The 12,500-nt window shown below is 37.7% G+C and overlaps 1 protein-coding gene across 1 annotated transcript; it reads left to right on the top strand.

The window, feature by feature from the left end:
* The first annotated feature begins 1,335 nt into the window (after positions 1–1,335).
* On the top strand, positions 1,336–10,110 carry LOC119572220 (methyltransferase-like protein 7A). Its single transcript, XM_037919196.1, has 5 exons — positions 1,336–1,398; positions 4,645–4,805; positions 5,824–5,958; positions 6,530–6,648; positions 9,700–10,110. Exons 2-5 carry the CDS (start codon positions 4,661–4,663, stop codon positions 9,958–9,960), a joined length of 660 nt encoding a protein of 219 aa, XP_037775124.1. The 5' UTR covers positions 1,336–1,398; positions 4,645–4,660; the 3' UTR covers positions 9,961–10,110.
* Positions 10,111–12,500: the final 2,390 nt, after the last annotated feature.

The following is a 12,500-nucleotide window of genomic DNA, read 5'->3' as shown; positions in this document are numbered from 1 at the left end:
ATTTTCTTGCAATGATGATGATATGATAAATGATGAATGATGATGATGATGATGATGATGTTATGATGATGATATGATGATGATGTGAGATGATGATGATAAATGATGGATGATTAAATGATGAGGGCAATGAATGGCAATGAATCAGTTTTTTACTGTCACTATAAATATGATTATTATTCCACACGATAAGACTTGCCGCACCGAAGTTAGTTTGCGTTGCAAAAGTTTGTTTTGTACTTTTGCCGTCAAACTGATTCTGTTATCATTAACACTATAAGCATTCGTGTATTTATTGGTTTATTTATTTATTTTACTCAAATAATTACATTGATTCTGATTAGTTTACACTTAAAAAAAAACGGCGCCTATAAAACAAAAATTTAAAAAGGGAAAAATTGACTATATGGCAACATTCTTCAAGGTCTCGGATTTTTATTGCCTCAAGATCGTTCGTTTGCTTTTCAAAGATTTTGTCAGATTTCTGGAGTTGTTCAACTTATTACCTTAAAACGGTGATGTGAAAAAGAAATTCAGATACAAAAAATTAAAACCATATTTTTTCACCAAAAAACTAAAAATTGTTTGAACGAGGGAAGAGAATTTTTAAAAAAAAATATGTTGTAGTTTTCAAGTAACTATCGCAACATTCAAGTTGATGAGTGGATAATATTTTCGTCCACGGCTCTTCCCTTTTTTGCATTCAGTTTTTTCTTATTTTACTCTCTTCCACTTTTATTCTTTCCCTCCATTCCTTTCTCAATTTTCACTTCCCCGCTGTGCACTCTTTTCGCTTCCCCGTCCACACTCCTCTCTTTTCTTTCTCTCACTTCCCTTTTCGCCCTCACCCATTTCTTTTTCTTTATTTACCCCTTCGCTACCTTCCCTTCACCCCTGCTCCTTGCCCTTCCTTCCCCCTCCCTCTTCCACTACCCATTTCCCCCTCCTCCTTCTTCCCTCTTCCCCCTCCCACCCTCCTCTACCCTGGCACTTATCGCCCCTCCCCTTGTCTCCCCCTTGCTCCCTCCCCTCCCCTTGTCTCCCCTCCCCCCCTCCCCCCCCCCCCTCGTCCCCCCCCCACCCCCCCCTTCCCTCGTCCCCCTTCCCTCCACTCCCTGTTCCCCCCCCCGCTCCCTCTCCCCCCCCCCCTCCCCCCCTCTCCCCCTTCTCCCCCTTCCCCCCCTCCCGGTCCCCCTCCCGGTCCCCTCCCGCGCCGCCCCCGCCGACGTCCGCCTCCGAGGCACCCCGGGCGCCCAGTGCAGCCTCGCGACCCGCCCGAGCGCCATGGCCGAGGTGGAACCCCCGGGCGCCATTGGTTTCCCCTAAAAACTGTACACGCCCCGTTTTTTGGGGCCTCGTCTGGTTCCTGAAGAAAAGCCTGCCGAATCTGCGACGAAGGTGAGGCAGGAGGAGGGGATTCGTAGGGGAGGCTGATAAGCGCCCTCGGTGGTGTCGCCACGATTTCTTTATTATTATTATTATTATTATTATTATTATTGTTATTATTAAGGTCTGACGTTCAGTGTGGTTGTTTCGAGGTGCATTGTTCAGAATAAATGTACTTCAGGGGACAAGGTTGTTTATACACTGTCAAAGACTTTATTTTTTTTTAATCACACCAGGATAATTGACAATAAATGATAGGTGAACTATCTTTGGTTTGACAATAAATAATCAGGGAGGTTAACAACGTGTCTTGCTGGAATATAAGTGGTGGAAGCTTCTTTCCCTTTATTAGACCACAGAGAGGAAGCCACAGCAGCACAGGACAGCCTTGCAAGCATGGACTTGCAAAATCTGATAGGCAGTCTGACTTTGCAATGCTATTTGCAAATTACACTTTATACACACAAATCAGATTTTTTGTTTCTCTGGCATCATGCTGTTGTGTTTTAAGCATTCACTAGCCTGTGTATTTGCTAAGGGTGGCATGACAAAGCCGGGCATAGTCTACAAGGAGGAGACTACCTTTTATAGACAAGGAGTCTTTCAGGAGGTTACCTGATACTGATGCCAGGGAATGCCCAGCATCAACAAGCAGGAGAGAACATTCCTTGTTGGGAGCTGATATTGGAATAAGAAAATATTTAGAATTCACACAAACAGCAGCCAGTGACACTCCGTTTTTCTATTTTGATCCAGTATTCATCCCTGGTAATATACAACTTCACGGAAGTACTATTTTGTATTTGAAAAATAAAATTGGGTAATTATTAGTATTATATAAACTTTTTAAGCAAAGAAAGATGGGTATTCAAACTATGCCCATGGGAAGATATAGAAAAATAAAGTTGCTGAACAAAGAAATAAACATTCATTTCTCTGTAAAATAATCTGCATACGTGAAATATAGCCGATTAATCATATTTATCAGGGGATGCCCATATAGGATAAAAGAACACTGTAGCACAGTACAAAATTCCACCATGCATGTTTTAAGTAAAGATGATTATGCCAATTTCCTATGTGATTTAGTGTCAAATATGGAAGCAGTGCATGCACAATCTTATCAAAATATACATGGCAGAGCTTATTAGCCTTTGCCAGAGTGCCAATTGCAGAGACCACAGTGTCACTTGATGCTTTCCTAGCCAAGAAAATTACCCAAAGAAAGATTTTCAGCTGGTAGATAGCACATAATTATTGTACCATTTGTGCATGTAGATTATTCTCAGTGTTCATAACGTAGTTTTAAATTATTCTTCATAACCTACCTTGTAACCAATTAAGTGACAGTCAGAATGGTCTTGGTCTATTTCAATTGTCTTATTAATGAAGGTTTCCAATGTCAGAATTTCACAGTATCCATTGAATATGAGATAGCCAAGTCATAAAGCTCATTTTTGCTCCTGTCATGTTGAAGGATAGCATGGAAGAAAAAATATACCACTCTTAATCTTATTTATCGAAGGCTTTGGTCATGATCTGTAGCCGCCAGTTTCTCAGGCTTCAGTTAATGCCTTTATCTTCAAGTGTCAAGAATTTGTAATCATTCAAGGTTAATTCAACATCTATATTAACTGGAAAATGCTGCCATTGACATAGATTCTCGTGCTGCCTAATTAAATGTTCTTATATGTTTTTGTCCTAATTTCGTACTTTACCAACTGCACACACACGCACCACACGAACACACACACACTCACACAAACACATACACACACATACATATGTGCAGGACTGCACACACAGAGGTAGGGTTTAACTCCTTGTTAGGAAGGACTTAGAAAATATAATATAGCATTAATGATAATGATTATTGTTATAGTTATTATTATTATTATTATTTATCATTATTATTATTAATCATTATCATTTTACTATTGTACTATTATTATTAGATCAAAGTTAATGGCATTACAACATCTTTTTAGGAGGGTATGTAAACCTATATCCAGTCACACCATATGATAGCACAAATTTGTCATATCTTATAGTCATTAATTTATATATATTTGTACCTGTTCACTTCCATTTTGTTCCTTTGTATCAATGGTTCCATTTCTGTTAGTCCAATCCACTCCATTTTCAGTATCTTCATTTCCCCATTCATTTTCTACCAAATGTCACCATAAATAATATTGAAAAATAAAATCCAGACACAGAAGTAAAACATTCTTTTATTTCAAGCTTGCTAATCACTTTTTACTTATATTTTGATGGATTTTCATTAATTATAGAATTAATATCATGAATCAAGAGGGACTCCTGCTTTACACAAGCTTCACAACACACTTGAACTTAGTATGCATATTATGTCAAAAGTAATGATACAGATATTGTTTGATTGATGTTCTGTATTATTTGGACGCAGACAATTCATGGTAGCTTGCCTTGGCAAACTAAATGCTTGCTTTGGCCCCTGCAGTTAACCCCTCCCCATAACCCAATTAGTGCGGGTAGCAAGACTACAATGCCATGCCCACTGTAATAAGTTTATCTTTTGTCTTTTCACATAGATGGCTCTACAAGTGCTTAGTCACCGAAAGAGCCAGCTATTAATCTTACCTGTCTCATCTCTTTACCCTTTTTCCATGATTTTTTGAAAGCTTTATTTCTAGTATTTTATTGTCTTTAATGTTATTAATATTTTAATAACAATTTGATAAGCATAATATCAATAAGAATGATAACAATATCAATATTAATAGTAGTAGAAAGAAAAACACATTTTCCCACCAATTCAAGGAATAGGGAAATCAGGATCGGTCACTAGGGCCAACTGATAGACTCCTTGGTGGCTGAGCACATGTGGAGCCATATGTATGTAACAAAACTCACAAAAATCTAAAAGGGACAGTACATAAACCCGCTGACATTGGGTTAAGAGTACTGTATAGTACCCTTGTGCATATGTGCATTCTAGTAACCAGTAATATTTCTATACATGCTACACACTTTCCATCATCTTCAGTTGAACTGTTACATGTTATATCTTATGCATTTTAGATAAGATTTTATTTTGAATGATAGTTTAAGAATACTGTTTAAAAGTAGTTTGTGCCACATTTTCACATCGGCACATTAATCCATTTCTGATTATGTTGGTATTGAGATGGTAAGTTCAAACTACATCATTCTAATAAATGTGACTATTTGTGATTTATGAATTATTCCAGTATATTGAAGAAACTTCTTTTTCAGATGGTTTGCCTACTTTATGTACATATTTACCAAGGAAAAAGATGCCAAGGTGGAGGAAATGAAGAAGGATCTCTTTGCAAGCATGAAGGATATTGTCTCCCAAGATCCTGAACTGCGAAAGCAAAATTCCATTCGCATCTTAGAAATTGGAGTTGGAACGGGTCAGTCAGATAATTCACTCAATCTTGCCAGCTCATAGGTTTTGTGTTGTGCAATGTAACAATTATTCTGTTTTTTGGTTAAACTTTATGTATCAAAGTCTAATACATAGTTCATTGTCTTAGCATTGTCTGTGACATAATGAAGGTATCTAAGATTTCTCTAATTACTTTCTTTTCAACATCAGTTTCTCTCAGCCAGCATCTTGAAAACATTCATTGGGTATATGTAATATAGAAGCTACATCAGTAGGCCTATACAAATTGATTGGTTGATATTCACAGGTATGAAGATCAGCTTTAAAGCTAGAGCACAGTCTTAATTTTCCATTTCTTTCCTCTCTCTTATCCTTTCTTCAGTTTTTCTGATTTTCATTATTATCATTTTTATCATTAGTACTACTGTAGTAATTTTGTTGTCATCCAAAGCATGTGCAAAATAGTGAGCTAAACTGTAGTTCTAGAAGAGAAACTCAGCATGACTGGGCAAGTTTTGACTTAATGACTTCACATTAATAGGGAGTTGTCATAAGTTTACAAGTTTGTAATAGATTCATTTTAAAAATGTTACAGAGGCCAGTCTAACCTCTTAAGTAATTTCCCAATCCAGTGGGGGTTTAGGATGTAGTTTTTACATTGAAAATTAGAAGGCAAAGTGCAGATTTAGACAAAAAAAAAATGTTCACTTTCACACTGGAAATATCTTGTGCATTTTGTCAGTGTCAAGTAAACACACTGAGAGATGTCCTTTCTTAAATGAGCAGAATGCATGACATTATGTTTATAACTGTTTATATGTGTGTGTGTGTGTGTGTATGTGTGTGTGTGTTGTGTTTGTGTTTGTATTCTTTATCTTCCAAAATATCACCCACACACATCCTTTACTTCTTACTCTCTCCTCTTTTCCAGCTCTTCCTTCTTCTCATCTTGTTCCTGTGTTTATAATATTGCAAAATTATTAAAGAAGTGGCCTTTATAAGATCATTCATGAGGCTCTAACAGTAAAATCACTGTCCTCCAGGTGTCAACTTTTCCCATTACCCGGATGGAAGCAGACTGGTGGTTGTGGACCCTAACCCTCACTTCAAGAGCTACTATAATGACAATCGAAAGAAGTTCCCTAATATTCAGGCTGAAGAAATATTGGTAACTACAGGTACTGACGTATTTTTGATTACCACTAATTTGAATTCAGCCAATGCTGCAGGGGATGGTATACAGACATGTGATGCCCACAGTGAGTTTAGTTTAATAATTGGATTTACGCATAGCTGGCTCCGCAAGAGCTTAGTCACTAATAAGTCAATAACCTGATATATTTCACCTGTATACCCTTTTTCTTGAGTTTTGGAAATACTTTATTTTAGTTTCTATTTCTTTCAGTATTGTTAATGAGACTGTAATGATTATAATACCAATGATGATACTAATGATAACAGCATTGATATTAATAGCTTTATAAAAAAAAATAAATAGATAAAACCAAAAACAAAACTCAAGGAAGAGGAATATCAGGTGAAGTCATCTAGCTTATTAATTGACTCCTTGGTGATTGAGTACCATTTTCACATTTACCCAGCAGCATTGAGTTAAAACTGATACAGAAATGACATATAATTCAGTTATAAAGTGGGTATCAAGCTTGGAATTAAACAAAGAACACCAAATTGTGGATATTAAAAAATTACAGAATTAATTCTTTCTTTCTTTCTTTCTTTCTTTCTTAGGAGAGAAGATGGACATGGTGCCAGACAACAGCATTGATGTTGTGGTCATGACCCTAGTACTCTGTAGTGTGACTGGCACCGAAGAAATCATGAAAGAGATCTTGCGTGTTCTTGTTCCGGTAAGCTTATTGTTATGAATAAGATTTTGTTTCATGGTTCCCTAGGGTGTAAATTATGCACAGGTTATCATGATAAGATAAAAGACGACTAAATCTGGTCTCAGTGTAAACTTTTTATAACAGAGTTGATTTGCTGCTCAGTTTTTTAAAGAGTTCTGTGAAAGAGACCTCAAAATTTTGTTTCTGAATTTCAGAGTGCTTTCTGATTGAATGGTAAAAGACTTCTCCGTGTTGATACTATGGTAGAAAAATCCTCAATGCAAAAATTAGATTTATTGAAAATAAATCTGGTCTTTGCATTGTGGGTTTTTCTACTGGAGTGCTTTCTCAAAACCTATATACCAATCAAATAATAGAAAATCATTCTTTGTGAAAGTCTGAGGCAATCAATTTTGTTTTTCTCAGTCTCCTTTAGTGACAAGGTAATGTGTTTTGTATTTTCAATCCATTGGCACCAGGGAATTGCACTGTCCACTTTATTTTTGTTTTGTGAATTTTGTTTAAACAGATGGCTCCACAAGCACTTGGTTACCAGGGAGTCAGTCAGGAAGGCTACCTGGTCTCACCTGAAATCCCCATTCCTTGAATTTTCTTTTTTCTCTCTAATGCTATTGTTATAATTTGTGTTGCTATCTTTATTGACACTGATATTATGATAATATCATTGTGGTGTACGGGTCCGTAGCATGAGCGGCCCTTCACCACTGAATAAGTTGACTGTGATGACCCCCTATTTTCGATAATCCTTAAGCTTATCAAAATGATATAAGCAAACGAAAGGTCATATGTGCAAAGGGGCGTAAAATATTTCGGAAGAGCATAAAGGGGGGGTTTAACTCAGAGTCGAGGAACTGGAGTTGTAGGTGAAACAAACAAAATAAAATAATAGCAGATCTTCCTTTATTTATAGGAAGCTACACGATATCCCGTGGCCTTTCCGGATTAATCCCCGGTTAAAAGAGCTAGCCATGAAAATACATAAATCCCCGAATACTTATCTCGTAGAGCAATACAAAATAGGTCCTCTCAGTTCCTCTCGCCACAATCAACTGGCCGAGAGGCGGGAATTTGTGGGTCTTCAATCATATTGAAACATTATATTCATTTCTTATTGTTATTAGTTTTGCTATATACATATATACACATGGGGATTCTTTGGCCATATTAAACGTATAGGTATTATGCTATATACTGTTGAAACAATGGTTTAAAATGTATCGGGAAAAATATATCTCGATAGGTGGCGCCCATTCTCACAACGAAAACGACGCCATGGGGGGTCTAACTAGAAATCGCTGGCCCTCACGGGGACACTACATCATCAATATAAATATCAAAAAGGAATAAAAGATAAAAGTGTTTCCAAAAATCAAGGAATAGCGTAAACAGGTGAGAGTAGATTGACTAATAATTAACTCTTTGGCAACTGATCTCTTGTAGAGCATCTGTGTTTACGTAAAATTGGACATCACGTGTTTTTGCCATCCTGACATCAGCGTATTATGAAATAGCATAGTTTCCAATTAGGAGGAGTGGTTTTGAGCTATATTACTTATGGTTAAATAAACCTACCTTTTTTTTTTTCTTTAAACATGCATTAAGCTTATATGCCTGTGATTTTGTGTACTACTATTTAGAGAAAAGGAAAAGAAAGATTGAAACTTTGACAAGATCTTATAAGCCACAGTTGGATTAAAACCTGTATGCAGTTCATATAATCGGGATGAGTTGCATAAACTCCCTGTGTGCAGGGACCACTGGAATATCAGATTTAAGGCTACAGTAGAATAAAGTTGATAATCAAAATGGTGTCATATATCATAGACTATAGTCCCATCTTGTCATAGATTCAGTACCTTGTTCTCTTCTTTATGTGAATATGTCAGTTAGAGAAATTACTCTCTCTCTTTCTCTTTATCTTTCTCCCCCCCTTCTCTCTCTCTCTCTCCTCTCCTCTCCTCTCCTCTCCTCTCCTCTACTCTCTCTCTCTCCTCTACTCTCTCTCTCTCCTCTACTCTCTCTCTCTCCTCTACTCTCTCTTTCTCCTCTACTCTCTCTCTCTCCCTCTCACTCTCTCTCTCTCTCTCTCTCTCTCTCTCTCTCTCTCCTCTCTCCTCTCCTCACTCTCCTCTTCCCTCTCTCCTCTCTCCTCTCTCTCCTCTCTCTCTTTCCTCTCTCTCTCTCTTCCTCCTTCTCTCTCTCTTTTCCTCCTTCTCTCTCTCTCTCTTCCTTTCCTCTCTCTCTCTCTCTCTCTTTCTTTCTCTCTCTCTCTCTCTCTCTCTTCTCTATCTCTCTCTCCTCTCTCTCTCTCTCTTTTTTCTCTCTCTCTCTTCTCTCTCTCTCTCTCTCTCTCTCTCTCTCTCTCTCTCTTTCTCTTCCCTCTCTCTCTTCTCTCTTCTCTCTCCTTTTCTCTCCTCTCTCCTCTCTCCTCCCTCTCCTCTCCTCTCTCTCTCTCTCTCCCTCTCTCTTCTCCTCTCCCTCTCTCTCCTCTCTCTCTCTCTCCTCTCCCTCCTCCCTCTCTCTCTCTCCTCTCTCTCTCTCTCCTCTCTCTCTCTCTCTCTCTCTCTCTCTCTCTCTCTCTCTTCTCTCTCTCCTCTTCTCTTCCTCTCTCCTCTCTTCTCTCCTCTCTCTCTTCTCTTTCTCCTCTTTCTCTCTCTTCTCTCTTTCTCTCCTCTCTCTCTCTCTCTCTCTTTCCCTTTCTTCTCTCTCTCTCTTTCTCTCTCTCTCTCTTCGCTCTCTCTCTCCCTCCCTCTCCCTCCCTCTCCCTCTCCCTCCCTCCTCTCCCTCCCTCTCCCTCTCCCTCTCCCTCTCCCTCTCCCTCTTGTTCTCCCTCCCTCCCTCTCCCTCTTTCATTATTCCTCCCTCTCCTTCCCTCCCTCTCTCTCTCTCGGCCTCCTTTGTGTAAAAGATACACAAAACAAAACTCAAGTGAACACCAATGAGTTAAAACCAAAGACCAGACAGAGGAATTTAAGAACTCAGATGAAAAGAATTCTGAATTGAGTTGTTGCTTACATATCTCCAACCATTTCCATGTCTATTTTATTTCAGGGTGGCAAGTTCTACTTCCTGGAGCACATCAGGGAATTTGATTCTGAAAAGCACGGCACGAGACAGAAGATCCAGGACCTCCTGACAAAGATTGGACTCTGGCCATTTTTATTTGACGGTTGTTGTCTGAATCGTGACATGCTTCCAGCTATCGAGGCAGCTGGCTTTTCAAAGGTTAACGGAGAACGTTTCTATGCACCAGTTAACAACTTCATCTTCCAACTCATTAAGCCTCACCTCAGAGGCACGGCTGAAAAATGAGTATGTCCCCCTTCATTATCAGTGAGAATGTGGTTGTTAGCTTGTGTATTGAATTGAAGGGCATCTTTTTTTTCTTTTCTTTTCTTCTTTGTTATTGTATACCAGTTTTTTTATATTGCACCAGAAAATATATTTTGGATACAAAGGTTATATGTGTTTACAATAACAGAAACCAATCAACTATGAGAGTAATAATTACTGAGACAGAATGGAAAAGCAACAAGATATATGAACTATAGAAAGCATTTGTTACCATATGGAGAGTGAAGTTTCATGACTTGATGGACAAAGTTTCAATACTCAAAAAAAAATCATATAATTTCTATTCTTCTTTTATGTCTGTATGCAGCCTGAAACTTTGGACAATATCAGTGATAAGCTATCATTTTGTTGCTTTCTTTTTCTTTTACTTTCTCTTTTTTCTTCAGTATCATGTTTGTTCAGAATGCTTCATATTTACAAACACACACACACACACACACACACACACACACACACACACACACACACACACACACACACACACACACACACACACACACACACACACACACACACACACACACACACATATATATGATGTGATATGATATGATATCCTTACTTATGTGTGACTAGACTCATCCTGTTTAGCAGCAGGAAACAACAGATCCGTCCATTGCTGCAACAGAGACAATATTTAGGTGGCTTACCTGTTACCATAATTAACAGGATTACAGAAATACCAGGCAGTAGGGATAGTATTCAGTTGCTGCTTTTTTTTAACATATTAGTAAATATTGTACACTGTAAACTTTCACACATACTTATGCACACACACACACATATATATTATATATACATATAATATATAAATATATAAATTAAATTATATATATATATATATATTATATATATATATATATATATATATATATATATATATATATATATATATATATACACATATATATATACACATATATATATAATATATATATATATATATATATATATATATATATATATATATATATATATATATATATATATATATATATATATATATTATATATTATATATATATATATATATATATATATATATATATATATATATTCTCCTGGACCAAGACCAAGATTCAGGAGTTTGGGGCCTGTTAGGGGAACCTGTTCAGTCGATCTATGCTTGCAGCGAAGACATTGAAGTCACAGAGAGCTTCACATACCTTGGTAGCGTAGTCCATATCTCTGGGCTGTCAGACCAAGAAGTCAGTAGACGGATTGGTCTGGCAACAGGAGCCATGAACTCGATCAACAAGAGCATTTGGAGATGTCAGTACCTATGCAGAAGGACCAAGCTACGTGTCTTCAAGGCCTTGATACTGCCAGTTTTGCTCTATGGAAGCGAAACCTGGACGCTATCCAATGTCTTGGAGTCTCGTCTTGATGCCTCTTGTAACAAGTCCCTTCGCCGGATCATGGGGTACAGTTGGAAGGACCACGTCTCCAACCGGCGGTTACACCGTGAGACTGGCATGGGACCTGTTACTTGCATAATCTAGGATCGCCAACTCAGGCTATATGGGCACCTAGCTCGTTTCCCTGTGGATGACCCTGCCCATCAGGTTGTCTCTTTGCAAGACAACCCCGGGTGAAGAAGGCCTATGGGACGACCCAGGAGGTTATGGACCCTCGTGGCTGGAAGTGAAGGGTGGATGCGGCCATGTACCCCCATCAGCGTTAGCCTCTTGATGATGATGATGATATGCACATATACATATACTTTTATATATATATATATATATATATATATATATATATATATATATATATATATATATATGAAATGTGTGTGTGTGTGTGTGTATGTATGTATGTATGTATGTATGTATGTATATATGTATGTATATAAAATCAGATATTACAAAGACTGCTGGTAATTTGATGCTTAAAAAACGGCTTCTATAAATTTTATACATACCAGAGAGTGTCACTACAACCAGTGGGATGACATTACACGGACTGCCTGCAGTGACCCTGACAGAATTGTTTTAAAATAGTGCTTGTACTAGGACCAATGGATTTTACTGTTGCCCCCTTTTTAACAATACTTTTGTTACCACCATTTAGAGTTGTTGTGGATATAGATTGGTCTGTACAATGGCACTTCAAGCATCAATGTAATGATAGTATTTTTGATATATTAGTGAATTTATATTACTTTCATTTTTTTGTCATGCTCTTTTATTATGTATAATGGGCACTCAGACAAGAGTTTTGCAGCTTCTACATACTTTGGATTGCTTGTTTGGTGGGGATTGTATAGCAGTAGCATTGTTATGTACTTTTCAAAGATTGCATGGTCTAAAAGCCAAGTGCATATTCATACTAGCCAGAATGATGGCCCGTCTACACCTACGCCTGAGTCTGTTCTTGTTTTGGGCTAAATTCCCTCTTTGCGGGGACATCAGTAAAAAGTGTTGACTTTGGAAAATTATGTATATCCCTTTGAAAACTGCTGTACATGTTTGTGCATCTAAATGCTGTTTTATCTGTGAA

This window comes from Penaeus monodon, chromosome 4 (assembly GCF_015228065.2).
Source record: "Penaeus monodon isolate SGIC_2016 chromosome 4, NSTDA_Pmon_1, whole genome shotgun sequence".
NCBI classification, from domain to species: Eukaryota; Metazoa; Arthropoda; class Malacostraca; order Decapoda; family Penaeidae; genus Penaeus; species Penaeus monodon.
The sequence above is the reverse complement of the archived record's forward strand: the minus strand, read 5'-3'. Positions and strand labels throughout refer to the sequence as shown.